General features: G+C 37.7%; 1 protein-coding gene across 6 annotated transcripts in view; it reads right to left on the reverse strand.

The window, feature by feature from the left end:
• The window catches only part of TBC1D5 (TBC1 domain family member 5), a 529,649-nt gene that overhangs the window by 24,810 nt on the left and 479,031 nt on the right, over window positions 1-25,808 (reverse strand). For all 6 annotated transcript variants that reach the window (XM_020289588.2, XM_076005553.1, XM_020289677.2 and 3 more), the window contains 2 exons: window positions 23,868-24,031; window positions 2,400-2,499 (listed from right to left, as the gene is read on the reverse strand). In XM_020289588.2, coding sequence (XP_020145177.2) covers window positions 2,400-2,499; window positions 23,868-24,031 — 264 coding nt within the window. The remainder of the gene's footprint in view (window positions 1-2,399; window positions 2,500-23,867; window positions 24,032-25,808) is intronic.

Genomic DNA, 25,808 nt, shown 5'->3' on the forward strand with positions numbered 1-25,808 from the left:
TTACAATCTTCCTTTCTCTAGGCAACCACTGTTAACAGTATATTTATATCAAATATACACCATTCTGCTATCTGCTTTTTTCATTTAATAATCTGTCATGAACATTTCCTTATGTTGATAAATGAAAAAGCATTTTAATCTTTATAAAGATTGTATTACTATATTATATTCAATCTCTTACTAATGGATATTTCAGTTGTTCCAATTTCATTCTCCTTTAATAATCAGAAATAGAAAAATATCACATGGAAAAAATACTAGAATATTAAAATAATTTTTTAAGGAAGGATGAGAAGTCAAAAACTAAATCAAGACCTTTACTTAAATTAATCTTTGTGTTTTCCTCAAACTGTTGCTTAGAATCAAAGTTACCTATACTGTAGGAGCATCCCTTAATATATCACTGTTATATTATGCAGATGAACTGAAATGCATCTGAGGGCCCTGAGACCCAGAATTCTTTGGCGCATCCGTCAACCCCACTTTAAATATGCAGTCATGCTATTTATATGGGGACAAGAAGTAGACAGCTATGTGAAGGGATTCTGGCTGAAAGTGAAACATACACACAAAAACAAATCTAGTTTTGTGGTTAGTTGAAAATTCACAGCTGGTATGGGCTTTTCTTTCCATTTTAATTAAAGTGTTTCCCTCTCCCATACAATAAGAAAATGCTGTTTTAGTGTGGATTGAAAGACCAAAGTCAGAGCAAAAGCTGTTTGAAAATTCTGAGGCTTAAGTAAAGCTCCCTTAAAGGCTTCTGTGTGTACCAAACAACTTGGAAGTTTCTTAACAGGATTTTGTAGCGCTCAAGAAAATCTTTCTCCTAATTACTTCACTTCTTTGCTCTCCTACTTTGGTCAAAACTAAAATCAAGCAATACAAAGGTCACCCAAGTAGCCAGAACAGAAAAAACTACACAGACACACATGCACACTTTAAAATTAAAATTATACTTAAATAACTAAGCAAAATTAGTCATGTAACATATATTATTTATATAAAGCATTATTTTTTCTGATGCATTTTAAAATGTGATATTAGATAATATGAGATTCATATAAACAGGTTTATGCAAATTTTTTAAATTGACCATTAAACAGCATATAAGCAGAGTTTAGAAGGGGGTGGAATCAGATGTGACAAGGGTAACATTTGTTGCTGTGATGAGATAGACTAGCCTGTCAATCATTTAGCAGGGCTTCTCCTGCTGTTTTTACCTTGTGAACCCTGTCTCTGAAGGAGTGGTTGAGAGAGTAGAAATAAGGCTGAGGGTAAACACGACCCAGCTGCTAACAAGACACTGGTAGGCAGGCAGCCACTTAGATCAGCATCTCTTGAAATTCCTGAGAGAACATTTATTACTTGCTTGAGTCAGTATGGTTTAGCGATTTCGGTCCCTTGTAATGGACTCATGACCTAAATAACAGAGCTTATTGGAGTCTGAAGGTAGAAAGTTCACCTCCAGTGAAGGCCTTGGTGGATTCCCTTTGGTTTCTCCTCTGAGGCAGGATGCATCCTGATTTCTTACAGTACCTGGTCTTGCCATTTCTCCCCACTACAGAGCAGCACACTGGCCATTTCCATAAAAGTACTTGTCTTATTTTCCTAATTTATTCCTAAATTACAAATGTTAGACCCTGGAGAGTGGAGAAGGAAAGGATATTTAAAAAATGACCCAAAAAATATTAACAATGTGCATGACAAAAGCTTTTGCATGCAACATGAGGTTACTGAAATGACGCACATGTGAGTTAGCAGAGACCATTTCTAATACAAAATAGAGAACCTTTACAAATGTAGAACAGTGCCTGAAAACTTTCTAATGTGATATATGTATAACTCCCATGTGAACTGAACTTCAAACTAGGATATTTCTTAGAATATAAGCACAGTAGGAAGAAAAAGTTATGCATTTCAGGCAGGTGGTTAAAAAATACATATTTAAAAAATATAAAGAAAGCATTGTCAAAATAATAATCACACTAGTGATTTGCAGGCAGGTTGGCACAGCAGTACAGCTGATTATTTGATCTTGAAAGCTCAACATTTCATTTTGGTCTGAGTTAGACAGACATTTATAAAGGGCGGTGTAGCAGTAGAAATTGAAATCTGTAGTCGAATTGCTTGATTTTGAATTTCTACTCCACATAACTACTGATATAATCTTGGGACATTTTCTTCTGTGCTTCAGTCCCTCTGTGCTTCAATCCCTCTGTGCTTCAGTTTTCTTATCTGTATAATGTGGAGAGTAACAGTACTTCTACTATAAGGCTGTTGTGAGGATTAAATGAGATAATTCATGTAGACAGCCTAACACAGGACCCAGCGCACAGTAATGCTGGTGGCTATTACTGTCACGACTGTCCTCATCCCAGGGCCAGTTGCAGTTCACTCACCAAGATGAGTGTCCATCGCCTTTGCACAGTATTTGCACATAGCATCCAGGTCATTCAGCTGTCCTTGAAGGAAGGAAATTTGGGCTTCTAATTCTTCTTCCTTAAATGCAAGGGATAAAGATATGGAAATTTAAAAAATAAAATAAAATAAAATCTCCCAAATTCACTAAATGTTTTGGACTATTTTCAGGAGGCACAATCTTTTTTTAAATCTAGACAAAGCAAAAGAAAACAGCAAGTAAACAAAAACAAACCCACCACTGTCACCAGCAACAAAACAGAAAAAGGGTAAAATGGAGACTTAAAAAATCTGGACTTTTCTAGTTGAATTCTAGCTTTGTGTCATGTGGAACTGTTTGCACATACAACATTGTATTAAAGAGTACATAAAATATCTTCAATAAGTATTGAGCAACACAAATTTAGAGGGCAAATTGGATTTCACTGGTCCATACTTCCTAGGCAGCTGGTACAAAAATATCACATTTTTTCCCTCACACACATTTAAGAAATCAAAAATTTCCATTTATATAAGACAAATCTCATCATTTCCTAGACAATGATAATCACTTAAAATGTGAGATTTCCCAGAGCACTTGGAAAAGTTTTGCCCCAGCAGCCCATAAGTAGCTGCTCTTACATTTCCTCTCTTGATATGACACTGGAGTATTTTATTTATTTGTTTCTAGGAAAAAGTACTCTGGGTTGAGTAATTAGCTAAGTGGTAAAAAACAATCTAACTGTAACAAAAGGATAAAATCTTTTTTAAAAATGAAAAGATAATATATGTAAAAACTTTCTCAAGGAAATTTAGAAGATTATGGGAGTTTTTCTCAGAGAAAAAGAATAATCCTCATCATTTAGGATATTTTAAACCAAGTTAGATAGAACAGGAAGAAAGGATGTTGCCAGAGTTGGAGTAGGCTAGAAAATCAATTTTCCAATCTTAGATGCTTGTTCTTTCACATAAGACTCCTTTGTGTCATTAAAAAAGAAGGAAAGAAAAACCTACCGAGGTATCCTTTCTCTTAGAGAATAAGTATAATTTGACTTGTACATGAAAAAATAGCTGAAAAGGTTACTTGTAGGTGTATTCCATTTTAACAATACACATAAGCAGCCTTGAAAACTATTGTTTTTTAAATGTTGCCTGGAGAACCAGCCCTTAGGAATAGGTATTGAAATCTTGACACAGAAAACAGATATAGCAGTGTCTCTAAAAAATAATTATTGTGAAATGACCACTGCAGGATTACACAAGCACTAACCATGTTCTTTACATATGCTACAAAGTGCAGTAGCCTCTCCTAAGCAGCTCAACCAAAGGGTGAATCCAGGGGACTGTGGGGAGGTGGAGTTGCCTTCCTAACTCTTCAGCTGAACAGTAAGGTAGAAAAGGACGAGGTGTTTCAGGGCATTTTTCTACTTCCTTTCCTTCTTTGTTTTTGTACAGGCTTGAATTTCCCTGGTCTATCAGGAAACTGTAGGAATTAGAGAAAGAAGGCTACATCTCTTGGTTAACTATGGTTGTGGTTAGTCTCCAAAGATGGCCACCATCAGTTCCTTTTCTCCCTGAATATGCATGTCGCTCCATTCATTAAGAGGTAATGGTCAAGCGAGGTGGCTCAAGCCTATAATCCCAGCACTTTGGGAGGCCGAGGCAGAAGGATCACGTGTGCCCTCAAGTTCTAGGTTATAGTGAGACGTGATCACACCACTGCATTCCAACCTGGGTGACAGAGCCAGACACTATCTCTTTAAAAAAAAAAAGGGCAGGGGGATAGGATAGTATGTATTTCCCCTTTTCTTGACTTTGGACTGGCTTTGTAACTTGCCTTGATCCAAACAATGTAGCAAAAGTCAAATTGCCAATTTGGGGATAGTTTAAGAGGCCTGCCAGCTTTTGCTTTCACTAGAAGATAACTATCATGCTGTAAAGTAGTTCATTTTAGACTGCTGAAGGAAAGGAGAGAATGTATGGGAGAAAAAAGCCACATGAGAAGGACTGAGGTTCCAGACATATTAATGACGTTTTTCTGGACTTTTCAGCCCAACCCAGCTGAAGCCGGCCAAGTGAGTAACCCAGTCAATACCATGTGGAAGAAAAGAACAACCTAACTGAGCCCTGCCCAAATTCCTGAACCTAGACCTGTAAGAAACAACAGTGTTGGTGTCTTAGGTACTAAATTTGGGAGTGGTTTGTTATACAGTAATAGATAACTGAAACAGTGGTAGAGTGGAAATAACACTAACTTGGCATGAGGAAACATAAGTTCTATTCTTGGTCCTGTCAATAACCAATCATGTAAACTTAAGTAATTCTCTACCTGCTCTGGACCTAAATTTAGCACTCTCTGGAGAACGTGAAAGTCAGAGGCTTTGTTGCCAAGGAGTTTACAAACTGGTAGTTGGAATAAGAAAGTTACATGGTCCCAGCCTCCTGTCATCTTTTCAGTTTGTCGCAGACACAAATCCAATGGGATGAGTCTAGAACCATACCAAGGCCAGAGTGTGGCAGCCTTTAAAAAGAAGGCCCAGCTGTTGCCTGTGTTTCACCTTACATGTGGCTACCAACTGGGGTGCTGACAGCCCAGAGTCGACAAACGGGCACTAGGGATGCAATGCTTCCTGGCTTAAAGACATCTTCTCTATTTACTCTATGCATTAGTTGAATTTGGGTTAGCAACTACTTTGTTTAAAATATCAACGCCCTTGGGAGCTTTAATGCCCAATAGTCATTCTACCTAGATGGATTTTTTTTTTTTTTTTTAAAGGAGAGCAAACTAGGAAAGAAGAACTTCAGAAGAAATACTTTAAAGGATATAGGCCCAGCCTGTTGGCAGTGGGGTACTGGACAGTTGGAGGGAAGTATGTAGTTCACAGACGGCCTCTTTCTCAGAGTACTTCAGTGTTCTAGTAGGAACATTATTGTAATAGAGTGTGATGAGACTGGGGCCCTCTAACTTGTGCAGTGCATGTGGGAGTCCTGAGAGCATGGCAGCCCAGGGCACTTGCTGCGTGAATATGCAGGGACGTAAAAACACAAATTTCCAAGTTTGCAATTTTGCTTAGGGCTCTGGCGACAATCGAAGAGCATCTTGCATGCCTAAAACCCAAGTAACTCTCAATACAAACAGAATATGATTGTCTCAATATAAACAGTGTATAAAAAAGTAGCTTTCAATCATTCAAACCTTCTTTTTCAAAGGAGAGCTTATACAGAAGCTTAGAATATGAGATAAAAGAAGACTACTGTGATTGAAGCAGGTTGAGGGCCAAGAACCTCAAAATCCAGCATATTATACCTCTAGAGTTTGCTCAATCTTAAAACATTCCTAAACTCTTCAACTATCACTCAGACTTTATAAATAGAATGGAATCACTTGGAGGAAAAGGGGTGGCTTGTCATTTATTCTTCACTATATTACATAATTACAGATAACGGAAAGAGCCAAGAATCAAGCCTCTAAAATTCTGGGAACTGACTTTACATTTCTATCTTAGCTTCTCATGATCCACACTCTTCCCGGCTAACAATGCTTTAAACATTGACAGCTTTATTTATTTGTTTTCATTAAATTGGTCCTCATAAAAATTTGTCCTCATAAAAACAAATTTCATTAAATGTGTCTCCATAAAAACAAATGCTTGGCTAACTGCCTTGAGGTATTATGAAAGCAACCACTTAGTTTAATTTTTATATGTAAATAAGACACTAAAGAGATATGCTTTTTATATTTACTTCTGTATCTATGGTCTGCCTTCTGTTTATAGGAATGAGTGTGGTGGGGCATGATGGAATTCGGAAGTAGACACGGGTTCAAATCCTATTTTTGCCAGTTCCTAGCTATATAATTTTGGACAAGTTTCTTAATTTCTTGGTTTATTCACCCCCACCTGGCAGGATTGGGGGTGGGGCACAAAATAAGAACACATGGAGAGCACAGTGTCTGGCACAGAATAGGCACTCAATAAAGGTAATTATTCTTTCTTTTTGAAAATTTGTTATAATCAAAGTTAAAACAGAGAAATGAATTTTAAGTACAAGGTTTTATGATATACTGTTGGAAAATACTGGTTTCTGGTTTTAAGACCTTTTTCTTTCTTTAGCTTAGAAAGATTAATTAGAGCTTAAGAGCCCATCACTATCTTAAGTTCTGGACAGCAAATTCATGTGCAAGGCAAGAAACTGACAGAGGATTATGAAGTTGGGCCACATACAGACTACACTGTGCAACATCACTAATTGTATTTGGTAGCCCTGTGGGGACAGACCAGAGGATGAAGGCCACTCTATCAGAAGAGAAGAGTAACTCTTATCTAACCCTTTTATACTGATCATAATATGCTAGATACGGAGCTTTGCACGTATCAACATATTTAATATGTTAACATTTAACATATTAACACCAAACCTATAGAGACTCTAATTATCTCCTCCATAAAACATGGTCTACCCCTCTGTAAGCAACACTGTTTGGAAGTGTATGCTAAGGTTTAGATAGCGATTTGAAAACTCAAGTCACGAGGCCCACTACTCGCATTTCTTCCCTCTGAGCACGCTCTTCTTATGCTCAGTTACTATGGTCCTTCTAATGAATAACCCCGTATCTCCGTTTCCCTTAACAAAGACTTACCAGTTGTAGTGAATGTTGAGGCCTAACCCTAACTTTCTTGCTGACTTATTTTCCTTCAAAAACATTCAGGTATGACTGGCTATGTTCTATTTTGTTATTTGCTGAATGATTTTCATTTTGACTGAATAATCTGAAGAAACAGTTTTTTGAACTTGCCGTTTAAAAAGTGGTGTTTCTACCACCATTACCCCCCAAATAGCTGACACATCATTATACTTCTATTCAGATATTATAGATCAGTTGTCTACATTATATGAATTTTATGTATCAATTTTACTAAATAACTCAATGTCTTTCTGCCATTTGTTAGTTAAAACAGGATGAGCTTATAGTTTATTTATTCACTCATTTATTAATTTATTCAACAAATATATTCATTTGCATCGTGTTAGGCCTTGTGAGAAATACAATAACAAATGAGACATGGACTTTGACTTCTATAAGTTTAGAGGAAGGTAAAACCTATACATAAAGCCCAAGAGAAGAGTAAGATAAATTCTGTTGGCCAGGCACAGTGGCTCATGCCTATAATCCCAGCACTTTGGGAGGCTGAGGCAAGAGGATCACCTGAGGCCAGGACTTCAAGATCAGCCTGGGCAACACAGCAAGACTCTTGTCTCTATGAAAAATTAAAAAATTAGCTGGGTGTGGTAGGGTGCTCCTATAGTCCTAGTTACTTGGGATGCTGAGGTGGGAGGATCACTTGAGCCCAGGATTTGAGTTATAGTGAGCTATGATCACACCACTGCACTCCAGCCTGGGTGATAGAACGAGACCGTATCTCAAAAAAAAAAAAAAAAAAAAAAAAAAAGAGAGGACTCTTCACAATTCTGAGAAGGGAAGATGACTTCCAATTTGTGAATATGGAAATCAAAATCAAAACAGGTTTTCTGGAAAACATAGCATTTCTGAGGGGTCCTGAAGAAAGAGGAAGATGAAATGATGAGGAGAGATATTTTAGGAGGCAGGAAAGTGTGGTGTTGGGCAAAAACCAGGTATTGAGTTGAGCTGGAATGCGGGGAATAGCAGGGGCTGAGGTTTGGAGCAAGGCTTCCCTTCCCTTCCCATTCATCCCTATTACATTTTTATACTAGATAATTATGTTTTAAGGGTTGGAGTTTGACATGCAGACTGCTGTGGCCACTGCCCCTAATGCACACCATGCTCATAGATGATTCCACGGGCTACAGTAGTATCTCTGTTCATGGACTAATTCAGACCCCAGGAGAATAGAGGGGCAGGACAGGAACTGAAGTGGAGTTTTGCTGAGCTTCTAATAGTTTCTCAGTGGGTGTCCTCAGATCACAAGAGAGACAGACACGGGAACCAACACTGACTGTAGGCAGCAGGAACAGGCTAAATATAGCAACCAGAAGACAGGAAAGACGCCCAGTCTTTCTTGAGCAGATGGGTGAACAAGAAGTGGGAAGTGAAGGAAACGGAAAGTCTCAAGGAGAAAAACTGGGAAGGCCACGGATGTTCTGAGGAAGCTGTGGTGTACACAAGGGCAAAACACACACACATGGTGTGAATGAAATCCAAGCTAGAAGCATATGGTAGCAGCAGAGGAAGACACCACCAGAAAAAACGGAAGAGGAGCACAGAGAAGACTTTTTAGGAGTATTAAAATAAGTGGTGTGTGTGAAGCAGCACAGCCGTGCTGGAGAACAAGCTGGAACATAAGTCACCAGCCTTAGAATCAGCACATACGAGGCTCGACACTTGCCATCTCTGTGACCTGGCCAGATAGCAAAGCCCTTTAAGCCCGTTTCCTGTCTATAAAACAGTGATAATAATAGTTTCTACATCCTACGTCTGTTGGAGAATTGAATTACATGAGATTTTCCAGATGAAAACTTCCCACAGTGCTTGGCACATGGTAAACACTCAATAAATGTTGATTTTGTTGTTCTTGCTAGGTTTTAATATAAGCCTAGACAGTTAATTCTAAGAAATTTATGCAAAAACATAACTCCCAGGATATTCATGACACATTTAATGGCAACATGCACCCTACACAGATCCTAAATGTCTAATGATAGGTGACTTGTGTAACTTGTGGAACATTCACAGACAGAATGTCCTTTAAAAATGTTCTTGTAGGAGAACACTTAACAATAACCTATCATATACTAACTGGGGAAACAGGTTATAAAGTAGTTAATAAAGAATGATTCTGATTTTAAAAAAAATATATGCATAGAAAAGAATAATAGAAAGATAGCCACTAAAGAGTTCATATTGATTATTCTTCAAATGTGGACTTATGGCTGATTTTTCCCTTCTTTCTGCTTATTTTTTTCTGGATTTTATACAATGAAATTGGATCATATTTTTGTGATTAGAAAATAAAATTATGCAAATAATATAATAGACAAGAAATAAAAGAAGAAATAAATGGTGATTACCAGGCAGAAAAAAGAGGTGTTAATATTTTTAAATGACCAAAATTGATTTCAGATTAAACTCTAAATACTTTATACTTTAAACAACTCTGCATTCTAAACAACACTAAACAGTAAAAAAAAAAACTTTAAATGATATAACTTGTAAAAAATAAAGTAATTATAATATTTTGGTCAGTGTGCAAACCCTGGGTAGAATAGTACTTCCAGGGTAAAGGGCTTCATTCTATACTATTAAAGTGGGAACATCAATGGATGTTGTTCTTTATGGGTGGCTTAGAAAGAATGCAATTCTTAAAGATTCTTAAAAAATAAAGAAGCTTATGAAATTCCCCAGTAAATAAGAGTGCCCATTTTTAGACAGGATGCAAACATATAAACTGTGATTGGAAATGGCCTTCGGAAATTTTGAACAGAAATTCAAAGCTCAAGGTGTCAAATTTATGTTATCAAATTATATCATTTCAGACCTGGAATTACCTTTAGAGATCATTTATTTCAACCCCTTCTTTTTATAACTAAATAAACTTTTCTATGGCTAGGTAGCTGGTCAGCAGCAGAATTCACACCAGCAGGTTTCCTGGTTTCTCAGTCACTGAGGCACTGCAGTGTCCTACCATTGAGATTTCTACTACCAGGGGACACTGGCATTGCCCCGAGAGGATGGGTTTTCATGACGATCGCTGAGACCTTTCCTTCCACCCCATGTCCTTCTATAATTGTAATGTTCCTTCTTGACTATTCCAGCCTATAGCAAAGACACTAAAATCTAAACAGGATTTTGTATGACTCTTCATTCCTTTCTTTTCCCTTTAGCAAGTTGAATAAAAACCACTACATTAAAGAATATTGCCTCCTTATAATTCATAAAGTTAAAACTGCCTGCCTTAAAATAGGGGTGGCCAGGTGAGTCAGGCTTTTGCCAAGCCAGCTACTCTCTGATCATGCTGCTTCAGCTGGACCTAACAGACAGAGACTGTTCCAACCCTTTCTCTGCAGCAGCCCCAAAAGAGCTGTAGGGCAGGGCCACAAGAAGAAGTACAGGGGGAAACCTCTGTTTTCCCATGCAAAAATTTACTCGATCAGACTGCAAATTCACTTATAGCTATCTCTGGAGTTGACAAATTACATATCAACTCCACATTCTCTTCATTGGTTTACATGTAAAAGATTTCCAAATCTCTTTTTGAAGTCAGATGTTGGTAGGTTAGAATAATTCAGATCACGTGCTTGCTGTGGGTGGAAAGTATGTATTATAAATATTTTAAAAATAGAGCATATAAGTTTCAAAAAAATTAAAAAAAATTTCCTCTTTCATCTTCAGCTGCTGCTCATAATTATTTTATTTTTATTTTTTTTAGAGACAGGATCTTGCTCTCTTGCCCAGGCTACAGTGCAGTGGCCCCCATCATAGTTCATTGCAGCTTCCAACTCCTGGGTTCAAGCAATCCTCCTGAGTAGCTGGGACTACAGGTGCGTGTGCCATCATACCTGGTTAATTTTTCTTATATCTTGTAGAGATGGGATCTCACTATGTTGCCTAGGCTGCTCTCAAACGGATCCTCCCGCTTTGGCCTCCTAAATTGCTGGGATTACAGGCGTGAGCCACTGCATCCAGCCTACCACTCATAGTTTTCATTGAGGGAGTAAAAAAAAGATTCTAGTTTCTTACTTGATTTTATTCTTTAGTTCTACCTGATAAGGCAGAAATTTCCCATTGCCCAGTCATAACTAGTAACTTTTTTTTTTTCCGTAGATGGAGCTAATCACAGCCTCTCAAATAGGAGGTATTTACATTAATAGCAGTGACCTCATAGCACTGCTTGAGGATTAAAAGAACTAATATATGTAAAATGTATTAGAACAGGGGACACACATGGAAAGCATCCTATAACCATTAGCACTTAGCCATCGTCTACAAAGAGAGCACGTTCATAATAGGATATATTTTAAACTTGCTTTATATGTTGAAAATCTCATTATTGATTTGGTATTCAATCAGTCTTATTAAGATCAATTCTTTTCTATCTTTAATGTGCACAAAAATCACCCGAGGAACTTTTTAAAATGCATACTCTAATTTTGTAGGTCTGCAGTGGGGCCTAAGATTCTGCATTTCTAACAAGACCACTGGGGATGCTATGCAGCTGGTTCCTAGACCACAATATGAATGGCAAGGATTGAGATGAGCCATCTCAGGCCCTCCTATTTACTTCTGAACACAGCTTCCCATTCTGGGAAGGTTGTGAAATACTATTTCCCTGCTCTAAGGCAGTTTTAACAGATGGCTGCATGGTTAGATGCATATTTGGTAACAGTCCAAAAGACCTCTTCTCAACATGGAGTAGGATGCAGGGAGGAGAAAAGCAGGGTGACAAGCTTCCAAGAGAGCTTTCCAGCCTCCCTGAATTAGTTCTGTACTGAGTGGCTCCATTATTCTATTTAGAGCTAATTCTTAGACCATTAGGTATCAATTTATTCTACTGTAAACACAGGCACTTATAAATTGCTTATTAAAAAACACAAGTGAAACATAAATTAATTTTGTTGGATTATGCATGCTCTCTTCTGTAACTTTTGATAAACAGAGGCTGTGTATAAGTATCAGAGAATAAAGGATGCTTTTCAAACATGAGTGCAATGAAAAGGAAATGGTAAAACACTTCCATAATTCACAGTATTTAAATTCATCCCTGATTTTCTGAAGATATTTTTATAAAAATTGTAAGTAACATTTATTAAGAACTTTTAGCCTTTAGAAAGATGATTTCATGCCTATCGCTGTTTCAACATTATGAGCTATTTTAATCTAACTTTGCCTTTCTAGAAGTTGCTTACCCCCGCCCCCCAAAAAAATAAAATAAAAATAAACAGAAAAGACAAGAATGGTGCCAGAAAACAGAATCATGTGGTACAAATTCTAAAAGTAAGTCGAAAGCTTACAATCCTGGAATAAATGTACTGGAAATCAAAATAAAATCTTTAATTAGGACTACCCTCACATAGGTATAACCAGAGGAAGAATAAAACCTCACTTGCATAGTTGTAAACCTTATTATTTGCAAAAGTCCTGTAACGTCTCCTTTAAATAATCGTATGCATATAGTATGTCTTAACTTCTTAGCCTTATAAAAATTTAAAGGCATAAAAGTATTAAACATAGTTGTTAAGGTAGTTGCCAGTCTTTTGAACATTTTAACTGGGAAAAACTCGCAAAGAAGTTGTCTTCTAGAAGGGCTTGTGTGTAGGAGTCTAATTAAATTGCATTTGTGGAGAAATGCCTCCATCTTTCGGACTTTTAGGCGTCATCACCATGTTATATTTTTATAATTAGGCAACATGACCAATCTTTTGTACACCCATATAGCTCTTTCCTCCATCAAGACAATTAGCACAGATGTTACGCTACCTAACAAGGGTTTTTTTCCCCCCTCTCTCCACTTACACGTGATCAGACCAGCTGATGAAACCACCCAGCCAGCACCAGGGCTCCCAGCTGAGTTTCTCATAGTGCTGCTGGCTGGGCAAAACCATCTGCATGCTTGCCCTTGCCGCTCCTGGCACCGAGAGTAGGCATCTGCACAATGGTTGACCCAGATACATGGGCCTTGGCCAAGGTTGTTTTTCTTATGGTAAAGCTAACTGACCCGTGTGAGGATGAAATGCACACGCTTGTACCACCATTCTCTGGGCTAACTGACCTCTGTAACGCCCCAATAGAGACAAACAAAAAACTGCACCCTGCGGTAAATCCAAACTGAGGATCAAGCATGGTTTAAGAAATACTTAAGTTATAACTGGTAAAGGAACACAAGTGTTGGAAGAGTTCTGATATTTCTTTTCTTATCTTTATAGATTACTAATTTGGAGACTTTTAGAAAGAAAAAAAAATGTGAGAAAGAAATAATTCTCCAAATTACCTAGTTTATTCATATACCTATCACACTTTTGTTAAGTCATCCTCAAATTAATTTATAGAAACCCTATCTCTTACTAAATACCAATTCGTACTAGCTTTTTTGTAAGTGGTTGGTAAATGCTACTGAAAAATGAGGCAACTTTTCAGGCTCTAGAGGATGCCAGAGTGAAGCCTAATACATCTGAATACTTACACAACACAAAACCCCCTCAATAGCATTCATTTATTCCTAAACGTTTACCGAGTGCCAGACACCATATCTGGCACAGGATACAGTGATAGAGACAAGTGCCTGCAAGAGCCTTAGAAGTAAATACGAGTAGTTCTCTGACATTCAGAGCAGAGCACGCATTTGCAGATAACACAGGGCACTCTCCATCTGATGATGCTTCTCTTGGTTTGGAGAGTGGAGGGGCCAGAATCTGCAGCTTAACTAGGGCCCCAGCATCGCAAGTGCTGGGACACGAGGTCCTTGGGCTGGGACTGGAAGGAACCCTATGAGCTTTGTGGCCACATGAATCATTCTGGTCAGAAGATACAGCAGAGGAAAACAACACGGAAGTATGAGACAGACAGCACACTTGGTTTGAGGGAACTGAAATAGAGTATTCCTCAGCCCCAGGGATGATGATCTGGAGGGAGGACTAATGATAAGAATGGACAGGGGTTGATCTTAAAGGGCTGGGGCCTCAAAATTAAGGGATTAATCCTAAAGAGAAGGGGCTGCTCAGAATTCTCATGGGGAGTCAGACATACACAGTGCACAAGTTGTTGCCATGAAATACTTCGCCTATAGGTAACCATTAATAACACGGATTTACTCTAAAATTTGTAATTACCATGGGACTATTATTCACTTAACTGAGAACAAAACAATTATATAGAGTATCATCTTTCTATATTCTCATTCCTCCAACCCACTGAATTCAGAAGCTGCATGTCAAACTGTGTAGAGTCAGTTCTGTTATAATGCTTGTTTCCCAAATGTGAACTTGCTACAGTAAGATTGATGTGTCAGGGAACAACTACGTCTAACTTGAATTTCACATTTGCTTATGTATAAAATCATCCTCAAGAAACACTAGGCACATGCAGAAAACTGCACATAGCTACACCCAGCCCGGGAGCTTCCCTGTCCAGGATCTCGCCCTGGGCCGAGACTGCGCCTTTCCTGTGGGGGGCAGGGCATTCCACGACTGTGGCTGGGACGCACACTGTGTCCTTTTCAGTTCTGCCCACACAGGTTCCCTTGCCTCCCAAGATGAGTTCACAATTCTCCCCTCTGTGGCCCCGGGTAACATGATCGAGTCCTGGGGGTCCAGGATCTGGCCTGTGGGCCTGTCCTTGGGTCCCTGAAGATCAATCCCTGTGCCAGGAAGAAGCATGCTGGTCCCGAGTTGCCTGTGAGGTGCTCAAGCAGGTTTGATGTTCCTCTGCTTTAGGGCATGCCCTGCTCTGATGGAGCAGTGGGATAAGCAGCACTGGGGAGGGCCGGTGAGCAGGGAGCTCACAGTCCAAGCACCCCTTAGTCCACAGCATGTTTTTAAGAGGAAAGGTTTGAGCCCCTCTCTTTGTGGAAGTCCCAGCATGGTGGATGAACCAACAGAGTTTGCAAAGCAGCAGCCCCAGCTCAAGCCTCTCTGTCTCTTGCACTGTGGGTGGGGGAGGGGAAGGAGAGGAAAAGAGTCTGAATGGAGGAAAGTTAGCACTCTGCTTGTCTCTGTCCCTTTCTCTAGAAGGCAGACTGCCTGGAATGTCCAGGCTCTGGGGTCACGCAGATCTCCTGGGGCCAACTGGCCCTTTGTGGTTCCTGCAGTCTGGAGGTGGGAAATGTCTGAGTGGGAATGAGCGAGATAAAAACTGAGGGGTGAGGCCCCATGGGGAGGACAAAGGCACACAGTGGGTAGAGAAGCAATATGGTACCTGCCATCTCGGCTTGGGTCCATGGTCCCAAGGGGGCTGGCGGCCTGATGCTCTGTACTCAAGAAGCCCCCAGTTCATTGATGGCAGCCACTTTGGGGCTCATGAGGGTAGAAAGCTAGGGAGCCTGCTGACTGCCAGAGATGTGAGGTAGGAGAAACAAACCACGCTGCCTACTCTTCTCACGGCACTCCCAGCCTCCCGGGGGTTACTTCTGCTATTACCTTGCTCCTTCTTGTTCTGCTCAGTAACTTCTTCCTGTGGAATATCTTGTAGATTCTGGCACTTTTCTCTTGTAATTACATCCAATCTATGATTGTTTGTTTGTTTTTCTTTTTCATCTAAAACTTTCCCTTCTTTCTGAGATGGGCTGGCAGCTGGTGTCTCTGGTTAGCCATCTTCCCAAGCTCCCTTTTCTCTATTCTCATGTTAATGCTAACATGTTTTCTTGGTAACATCCAAATTTTTTCTTTTATCGTCACTGCCACAAAATAGAAAGGTCCTGAAGTTTTCCAACAGTTGCACTTCCTTCTTTATTAACTGAAGGCCTTATAATACTTAAAACTTAAGACATGTTTTTCATTTAATTAGAAAAAGTAACCCTCTTTGGGTATAGAACTTTCGGGAGTGAAAAACATGCCCCTTCTCCAGGCAAGTGTAGCCCCCAGACCAGGTTACGCTGCTTAGTTGGCATGGGCTAGGCTTATCCCCAGCTGCCCTTTTCTCCCACTCTCAGGTGTGAGGTTCCAGATGCTTACTGCCTGCGATAATTCCTGGTGCATGAATTACTGGCACATGGGCATGTTGGAGCAGAAAGCTTGGAGAGGAGACAGCAAAGTTCAGAAAAAAGATAGAGCTTTGGTAAAGGTGCCCAAACCTCCCACTGACTCTCTGGGAGCAGCAGGTTTAGTTATGATGAACAACCAAAAGGGTGTTTCTTAGCCTTAAGGTTTTAGGGGTAAGGCGAAGGCTACCTGCCTGATACAGGGCTTCCCCTTTGACCAATAGGCCTAGAATTCCTCTGACAGGAGCAAAGAAAGCCATTTCATTCTGGAATTAAAGCTCAGTGGGTTAAAAATACAACTTCCTGGAAAAGTCAACATAGTTGTTTCAAAGGATAAATGATGAGATGCTAGGGACTGAAGGTTTAAAGCAGGAAGACACTCTGTAGAAGAGGGTGGTGATGCCACGGAGGGGGAAAGGGGAAGACAACTTTTCAGATGCCACCATCTGGCTTCTGGCCTTGGCTGACCTCTATCTGCTGGGACAATTCAAAGCCCTCATTTCCTTCCCTGCCATGCACATCTGCATTTAGGGCACAAATAACTATACCCGAGGCAATGTGACATTGAAAGAATAAATAAATAAAATAAATGTCAAGTTTTAAGAAAGGTCATTGGAAACAAGAAAAGGCTATCAATTACACATCTAATTTAGCAATTTTCAAAGCCACAAAAATTCTGGCCAGGGATTGTAAGTTTTTCTAATTGCTACACTTGAGCTCTCCCCAAACCATTGTCTATGCCTCCTGGGCAGTGTTCAGCATGGGTACAATCTGGTATCTTTGCATTTTATGGAGAGGATGGAGATGAAGATAAATGATGGAGGAAGAAGGCCCAGCATGAGGGGGATAAATGTCTCATTCACCCTAAAGGGCACTGTCCTACAAAGGACATTGCAGCACTCCATTTCCTGTGATTCTACTTTCATAGGCTCCTCAGATATTTTGGTTTAAAATAAATGTATTGAAGCATAAAGATGTTTAAAAAAGTTCACTGTAAAACCTGTTTACAAAGCTAAATTAAAATGTCACTCTAGAAACTGTTGAAAACAGAGCTTTTTATGATGCTCCCTTTGACATTCACATTTCTTTGCAATGGAATTACATAAACTGGGTGAGGGACAAAGATAGAGATGGAAATGGAAGGGAAGATATATAGTCTACCCTCCCTGACCCTGAGCCTACTGATTGGCAGACAGGTTGTAAACGAGGTTCATATAATGTCAAGTGACTACTAAATATTATGCTTCAAATAGCTGAATTAATTTGGCCTTAGATTAAAATTCCTATCATGAGACTTAAACTACTGATGTCTAAATTCATTTTATATCTATTCATCTCAATAAACTATATTAAACGGGAATATATTTTAATCCAGTTATCATTAACATTACTGGTTAAATACTGAGAGATTACAAATACATATTTATAAATTAAAAAAATCCTATAATTAGATGAACTCTAGATGCCAGCTTTTGATTCCAACCAGAAGCCCATAAAGAAATCCATTTAATCAATACTTTCCAAATAATATGTGTTCCTAGGAAGTATAATATGTATGACTTACTGAAAAATAGTCAGATAACTAGGAAAATTCTGGTCTCCTGGGATGGCCACACTGCTCAAGTTCTCTTTTCAACCACCAATCTAATTCAAGTCGCCTGAAAATCCACCACTAAAATGTCATTGATTACAACAGAACTGGCTCTCTTCAAATGCAAATGCTGCAGAAAAGGCTAAGACAAACCATTCTGCCAATTAATACTTCAGGGATAATTCATGTATCAAATTACTGGCTGCCTCATCACATGCCCCCACAGCTGATTCTCAGTTATGAGCCTTTCTCAACATTTCCCCTTACCAGAGAGTGGTTTAAGAGTAGGCATGGGATTTTATACTGGTCAATGAGATGGGAAAGAAAGCCTACTGTGGACTTCCAAGTAAGCTTCTCTAGAAGTGTGTGTGTGTGTGTGTGTGTGTGTGTGTGTGTGTGTGTGATATACCTGGCTCTGTGGCAACCCTCTTGAAAACATGATGGGAGCCAGCTGAGGACAAAGCCAACACACTGAGGATGGCAGAGAGGAAAGATGTTGGTGTCACTGAACAGCTGAATTATCCAACCCTAGATCTATTTCAGGACTCTTGTTATTTGAAATAATAAACAACAAATTTCCTCTTTTGAGATAATACTTTCTCTTATGTTTAACCAAAGCAACTTGATACAATTGTGACTATTTTACATCTGCCAGGGAATGTGAGGGAGAAGAGAATCCTAAAACAGACATTGTTGACTGCTTACTCAATATCCACCACTACTATCTATAAGTGAAAACAATGGTTATAGTTAATGAAAGAAGAAATATGTCTGTGGTTCAAGTCTTTCCCATGGAGCTTGTCTGGATCAACACAGCCATGATGGTCTGTCCTCTAAATCCATATTATTGTCTCTCTTTTCTGCTCATATGGCATGGAACCATGTAATGCCTCTCATGTTAATGAGATATTTAGTTTAATTACTTAACTTTTCCCTCTCCAATATAACTGTACGCATCCTCATTGGGAGTGCTCTCTTATATTCCTTATACAGATATAATGTCTTAAATTCCAATTTCTAGATCACAGCCTGAAGTAGATTAGGCAATGTTCAAGTTGTCTGTACTTTAAGAAGTCAATAAGAGCCTGCTTTCAAATATGTTTTCATTTACTTGACACTTACTTTTTGTTATTTTGTCATGATAAAGACTAGATCCACCAAAATTACAAAAATAAATTCTGTCAGTATGATCATAGTATATGTTCAAACTACCAAGAGGCCCATGCAAGGGTCATAAAGGCACAGGATGAACATCCCCCTCCATACTGCTGTGAGCCTTCAGTCGTGGGTATCTCATTATGCATCTGCTTTTATGCAGATTTCCAGCTCAGACGTGTTTTGATTTCCTGTGGTTTAGAGATATTATGAACTATGGATACTTTTAGATCTTTGGAGATTGGTATGTATTATAAAGATTATCACAATCATAGCAAAGTGTCTTGTAGTTCATCAGGAATTTTACAAGAATACTTCTAATTGGCTGATGTGCTTAAATATTTGAACTTATTTACATAGACAAATTAATTTAAGAGTTTTTCTTTTACTCAGTATTTTCCTTATCCTTTAACCTTAGCAAAGATATTCTTGGAAAACAATTTGACAACAATTTTGGAACACAACTAACAGTGCTAAAACCAGGTAAAAATTTATTTAACGGTTAGATGAATGACCAACTAAAATAGACTTCTAGAAAACTAGGTATCGGATGTCATTACTAGTCATATTACTCTGACAGCTCACGATGGACAAAGAGGTACAATCCTATTAAGTGCCTAGAATGGGGGAGAACTTGCAAACTGCATTGACTACAATACATTATTTCATAAAATAGTAAGATAAAACTATTACTTGGAAAACTATGCACTTTCTCTTGAAAATTTCTGCCTACTTTCCTCCTGCAAGTTAGGAAATATATTAAATTTGAATGATAACTTGCATTCTGTCTCATGATTCATAGTAGGTTAAGCAGTTAGACTTACTCTATTTTTGTTCAACTTCTCAGTTTTAAGTTTTAGTATCACCATAAAGAAAAGTAATTAATTAGTACTTGTAGACTAATCCATATGTCACCAAAATATGATAGAATGCAAATGAAACCTCTCTCCATATGCTTTTCTCATTTCTCATTCCCTTATTCAGGTTCTTCATAGACATGTTCTTTACACAGGCAGATTATCTCCTCTTCTAATTTATTATGCCAATACAATCTATTTTTGTTGTAATTTTTAGTTGTTATTTTAATCTCTCTATATATCACTTGATATATATATATATATATATATATATATATATATATATATATATATATATATAATTTGATGAATCAAATGGTGCTATAAGGCCTGTTATGAAAAACAATTCCCACAACCCCACCTTCTACTTCCTGCTCCCCAGGGCAACCACTTTCAATTCTTTTACCCATGTTTTGTTTTGTTTTCCACCTCTCTATCTCTAACATATTGCTACTTCTTGATTACTCTGGAGTATTGTCCACTTATCTCCCAATAGAGAAGACGAAGATTTAGCTCTACTCACCACCACCACCTGCTTCTTCTACTCCCCATGTAAACACACAGTCCCCATCTTCTCAGTAGTTATAGCATGATTTTCATTAGATTAATAGTCAATAGATTTACATTATAATGTCTATGTAAATTCTAATCACAGCTCAGTTACAAGGTTTATCATAACCTTTCTTTTCCTATACATATTTTATTTTTCTTTGGGTTTACCAATTATCCTGTTTTTCTTAAAATTAGTTTAGCTTTTATAAACTTATCACTAATTCTGACCCAAACTTGTGTGTAGTTGTATAAATTTCTCAATTTAGTAAAATACATTAGTTGTTCTTCCAGTTTCACCTTTGAAGTCTATAGTTATTCTAATTCCTGAATCTTTGTTGGAAATCTTTCTTTTCCCTCAACTCTACAAATCTGTAAGATTCTTTCCTTCCTAGAGTTCTCAACTTTTTCAGTGCTCTATCTAAGCATAGGTTTGTTTTTTATTTATGTGGGGCATCCTATGTACTTTTTCAATCCAAGATTTTTATTAGTGGAAACATTTCTTAAATGGCATGGTTATTTGATTATTTCCTTTCCTTTATTTTCTCTATTTTCTGTGGAACTCCTATTTTTTAAATTTGGAACTTCCTGGGTCAGTTCCCTAATTTCCTTATATTTTTCTCTCTTATCTTCTATTGTAGTTTTATATTCTATTTTCTGGGGAGATTTCCTTAACTTTATCTTCCACATCTTCCATTGAAGTTTACATTTTAGATATCATATTTTCTAATCGCTCTTTTGTTCTATGAATGAATTATACATTTTCCCTTAAGTTTTCTTGTCCTGCATAGCCATGTTTCCTCCCAGTTGCTTTTTTTAATGTTTTCACTATCAGATGCTCTCTTTAAGTGCCTGGTGATTCTTGGCTCATATAAAATAGTGTGAACTAAAAAGCTAAGAGGAAGTTCTGTGTTTGGATGGAGTTTGTTAATGGTTGAGTCCGCTGTAAAATGAATTGGCTGTTTCTTCGGAGAACCCCTAAGGTGAATATATTTATGGTTTATGGGTATGTGTGCCTTTTGCCCAGAGAAAACTCTTCCAATCTCCTGCCCGGAGACTTATACATACTAGTACTCTCAGAAGCAAGTGGGAGAGGCTTGGGGTTCTCAAATTTAGCATTTAAATATATTCTTCACTCCTTTCCAGTAGGGTAGTCCTACACTGGAATGTGCCTGATCTCTCTCTCAGTCCACAGACACTTTGTCTTATACTTCTCAGAGAATTAAATTTCCAGTCTTCTGCTAACTAGGGAAAGGAATCTAATTCTTCTTGAGGAAACTTCTGACTAATTCTGTGTCTTCAGTTCCACTTTCATACTCATTTCCAGTTCCTGAGCTTCTGGAGAGTTTTACAGTCTAAATCAAGTTGCTGCTTTGGTTTTTACCAACTGCCGACTTAAGGTTCAACTTTCTTAGGCTGTTTAGTTACCACTTGTCACCTGTTTTCTAAGTAACAAAATTTGTTTCTATTGTTGTCTCTCTTGTTTTCTTATTTTTTGAGGGTCTATCTCTAATGACTCTTATTTTCCTTGCACCAGAGTTTTAGAAGGAATAGAGCTAAATGCTTGTACTAAAGGTGCCATCTTTAAACTATAGTTCTATTTGGCTCTTTTATATACCACAGAATCTCAATTTGTACACATTGAAAGGGATCCCAAGAGAACATGTAGTAAACTCTTCCCTTCAGAAAGCAAAGTATGTTAATTTGCAGATGAGGTGGCTGAAACCAGGAAGCTGAGTATCTTGCCCAAGGACATACAAAGTCATATAGGCAGATAATGTGATATTTTACGCACCTTAAATAATTATCCCTCTAAAGTTTTATAGTTTGTTTCTAATTTGGGACCATTGCAGCCACAGCTAGATCCTTTTCTGTATTACTTTTCAATTTGCATCCTATTCTAGTGAGCAGATAAGTTCTTCATATCAGAACATTAGGTGTCGAACCACAGTCATGTATCCAATAATGATGTTTTGGTCAACGGTGACTGCACATATGACAGTGGTCCCATATGATTATAATGGAGCTAAAAAATTTCTATTGCCTAGTGAAATTGTAGCTGTCATAACATCATGGAATAACACATACAATTACGTACAGTAAATAACACTTAATAAACGACTATGTTACTGATTTGTGTATTTACTATACTGTACTTTTTATTGCTATTTTAGAGTGTACTCCTTCTACTTATAAAAAAGAGTTAACTAGAAAGCCTCGGGCAGGTCCTTCAGGAGGCATTACAGAAGAAGGCATTGTTACAATAGGAGATGTCAGCTCCGTGTGTGTTATTGCCCCGAAGACCCTCCACTGGGTCAAGATGTGGAGGTGGAAGACAAAGATATTGGTGATCCTGATCCTGTGTAGGCCTAGCCTAATGTATGTATTTGTGTCTTAGTTTTTAACAAAAAAGTTTAAAAAGTAAAACAATAAAAATAAAAAATTTTAAAAACAGAAAAAGGCTTATTGAATAAGGATATAAAATATATAGTATGTGTTTTAAACTAAGTGTATAAAATAGTCAAAAAGTTAAAAAAAATTTAAGCTTGTAAAGTAAAAACACTATATTAAGCTAAGGTTAATTTATTACTAAACAAGGAAAACTAATTTTTTGATAAATTTAGTATAGCCTAAATGTACCATGTTTATGAAGTCTACCTACAGTATTGTACAGTAATGTTCAAGACCTTCACATTTACTCACTACTCACTCACTCATGCAGAGCAATTTCCAGTCCCACAAGCTCCATTTATGGTAAGTGCCCTATACAGCCACATCATTTTTTATCTTTTATACTGCATTTTTACTGTACCTTTTCTATGTTTAAATATGTTTTGATACACAAATACTTACCACTGTGTTACAGTTACTACAGTATTCAGTAGAGTAACATGCTGTACAGGTTTGCAGCCTAGGAGTTAGAGGCTATACCACATAGCCTAGGCATATAGGCTATGCCATCTAGGTTCGTCTAAGTGCACTCTATGATGTTTGCACTATGATGAAATAACCTAATTGATACTTTTCCGAGAACTTACAACTGTCGTTAAGCAATACTTGACTGTTATAAAATGTGGTTAAATGGGAAGTTGGCTTACAATAATTTCAGACACCACCAGATTTTTAAAGCAGTTTTTATGCCTTAGCTATGTCCTTTTGAGAAACTTATACCAAGGATCTTACAGAGTAACTATCAAAATGCTGTAATTTAAATGTAGCTTGTATAGCTTTTTAAAACAAATGGTAAAACAGTTATTTTTAATTTTCAAGAAATTCTTAAAATGGAAAAAAACCAGTTTGGTTTGTTTCAAGTGTCACAATCTCTCATTTGTTATAATGTTATTTGTTAAATAAGAAAATACAGGCTTTGAAAGAAGGCATTTGTAGAGGAAAAAAGGACTGAGACTTGAGTAACATTCAACTTATTTTAAATTGATGCTACCTTTTCCCCCCAGTGTAATACATAGACCATAGTCTTAAAATGTTACTAAATTATAATAATAAAATTAAGATTCTTTTGATAAAATAATTCATTTTAATCCAGAAAAGTTTTAAGATCTTTATACAGCTGGGCACTAAAGGAGCTTTCATAAATACTAGCACTCTAGAAGAAAATGAAAAATAAAAAGAAAATTGTTCTTAAATACTTACAGATTCTTTTCTGCCCATAGTTTTGCTGTGTGAGCGAGAACGAGAGATGTTGCTAAAAAAGGAATCTTTTTTAGTAGCAGATGTAGGTGGGGAGCCAGTGAATTCTCTTCCTCCAGGCAAACTCTCAATGCTTGGAGATGAACTGATGTTTTTAGAACTTTGCCCTGTAAAAAAAATTAAGTAGCAATAATGAAATATCAGACTCTTTCATTAAGCTATTGAATCTACTGCTTTAAATAAATGATGATCGATTATGAGACTACTTTGTTGACACTGTCAACATGATGACACTATGATGTATTAAAATGCATGCCTTTTTATATATCAGAATAGCTGTGAACTTTGTAAAAACAATGAAGTATCATTATAATTTTGAAGTATCATCATCATTTTCCATATGTAATTTATATTGCAATAGTCTAAGCATTGCACACACATATTAAAAAAATTAAAAATCCAATTTTCAGAAATCAATGCTTAAATGATTGGATTTTTCCCTCACTGATGGAATCATCCTTTAATTATCAAAACCTGTTATACTGCATATTATATTAGTAAGATTAAAAAATCTATATCCTTTGCCAAACTTTTTCAGAAGAACCTCTTTCTTTTTCTCTCAGGTCAGGGAATGTGTCACTGAGAATTGAAGTGTGTTAACATTTGAGCAAAAATTTGAAGGTGAAGAACCACGTTTGAAGAAAATATGACAGAATACCAAGTGCAATGGCCCTAAGGCAGAGCCTTCATGTGTTCAAGGAATAACAAGGTGGACAGTATGGCTAAAGCTAAGAGTGAGGGGGGCAAAGGTTACGAGATGAGGTTTGGGAGCAAGTAGGAGATCAGAACAAGTCGAGATTTGTAGATGATTTTGATTACTTTTACTCTGAGAAGGGAAGCCATGGGCCACCACTAGAGGGTTTGAGGAGGGGAGTGACATGATTTGACTTACATTTTGAAAGGATCGCTCTGGCTGCTATGTCGAGAATAGAACTGGAGAGATGAAGAAGGAAGAAGAGGTTGGAGGGTAGGAGGTGGAACAAAGATAAAAGCATGGAAACCAATTTTTGCTGCTGTAAAAATCTAAGTATCCAGAATGATCAGATTCATTCTGATGTGAGAAGTCAGATTCTAGACAAAAATTGACTTGATTTACTGATAAACCCCTTAAAGATACAGAGAAGAGAGGAATCAAATTTAACCCCAAATTTTTGGCCCAAGCAAGAATGATGGACCTGCTACTTAATAAAGTGGGGAAGAGTGAGGGGGAGCAGGTTTTAGGAATAAGATCAACAGTTTACTTTCAGACTTGTTGAATTTGAGTTGCTTAATCAGATATCCAAACAGAGATGTCATGTAGGCAGTGGGGAATGAGTCTGGATTTCAGGGAAAAGATCTGAGCTATAGATATAAATTTGGAAGTCAGTAGCAGATAGTCTGTATTTAAAGCCATGAGATCACCAATAGAGAAGGGATAGATTGAAAAGGGGTTAAGTCCAAAGACTGGCCCCTTGGAAATTTTAAAGTTTAAAGGTTAGGGGCATCACAAGAAAGCAGCAAAGTTGATTGAAAAGAAGCAGCCAGAGGTAAGAAGACAATCCAGCAGACAATAATAGATACTTCAGAGTAATCTTCTCCAATCTTGGGTCACCAGGTACAAAAAAGTTATTACAATATAGGTGGACTAGTAATTATCTACTCCCAGTCCCTAGGAGCCCTCGACTATTCCTGCTTTCAAGACAATTTTATTACACTGAAGCCTTCTCTGTATTCAGCAGTAGGGATTCAGATTGAGGTTTCTGTCCTCCAAGAGTTCAGAACCTGGGATAAAGGGGGAGAAATAATAAACCAAGAGTGGTAGTAAGAATATTATTTCTCTCAAGAGAGAGTTATTATTATACCTTCCCCCTGGGTGGGAGGAGAGTCCAGGTACATTTCACAAGG

This window comes from Microcebus murinus, chromosome 1, assembly GCF_040939455.1.
Source record: "Microcebus murinus isolate Inina chromosome 1, M.murinus_Inina_mat1.0, whole genome shotgun sequence".
NCBI classification, from domain to species: Eukaryota; Metazoa; Chordata; class Mammalia; order Primates; family Cheirogaleidae; genus Microcebus; species Microcebus murinus.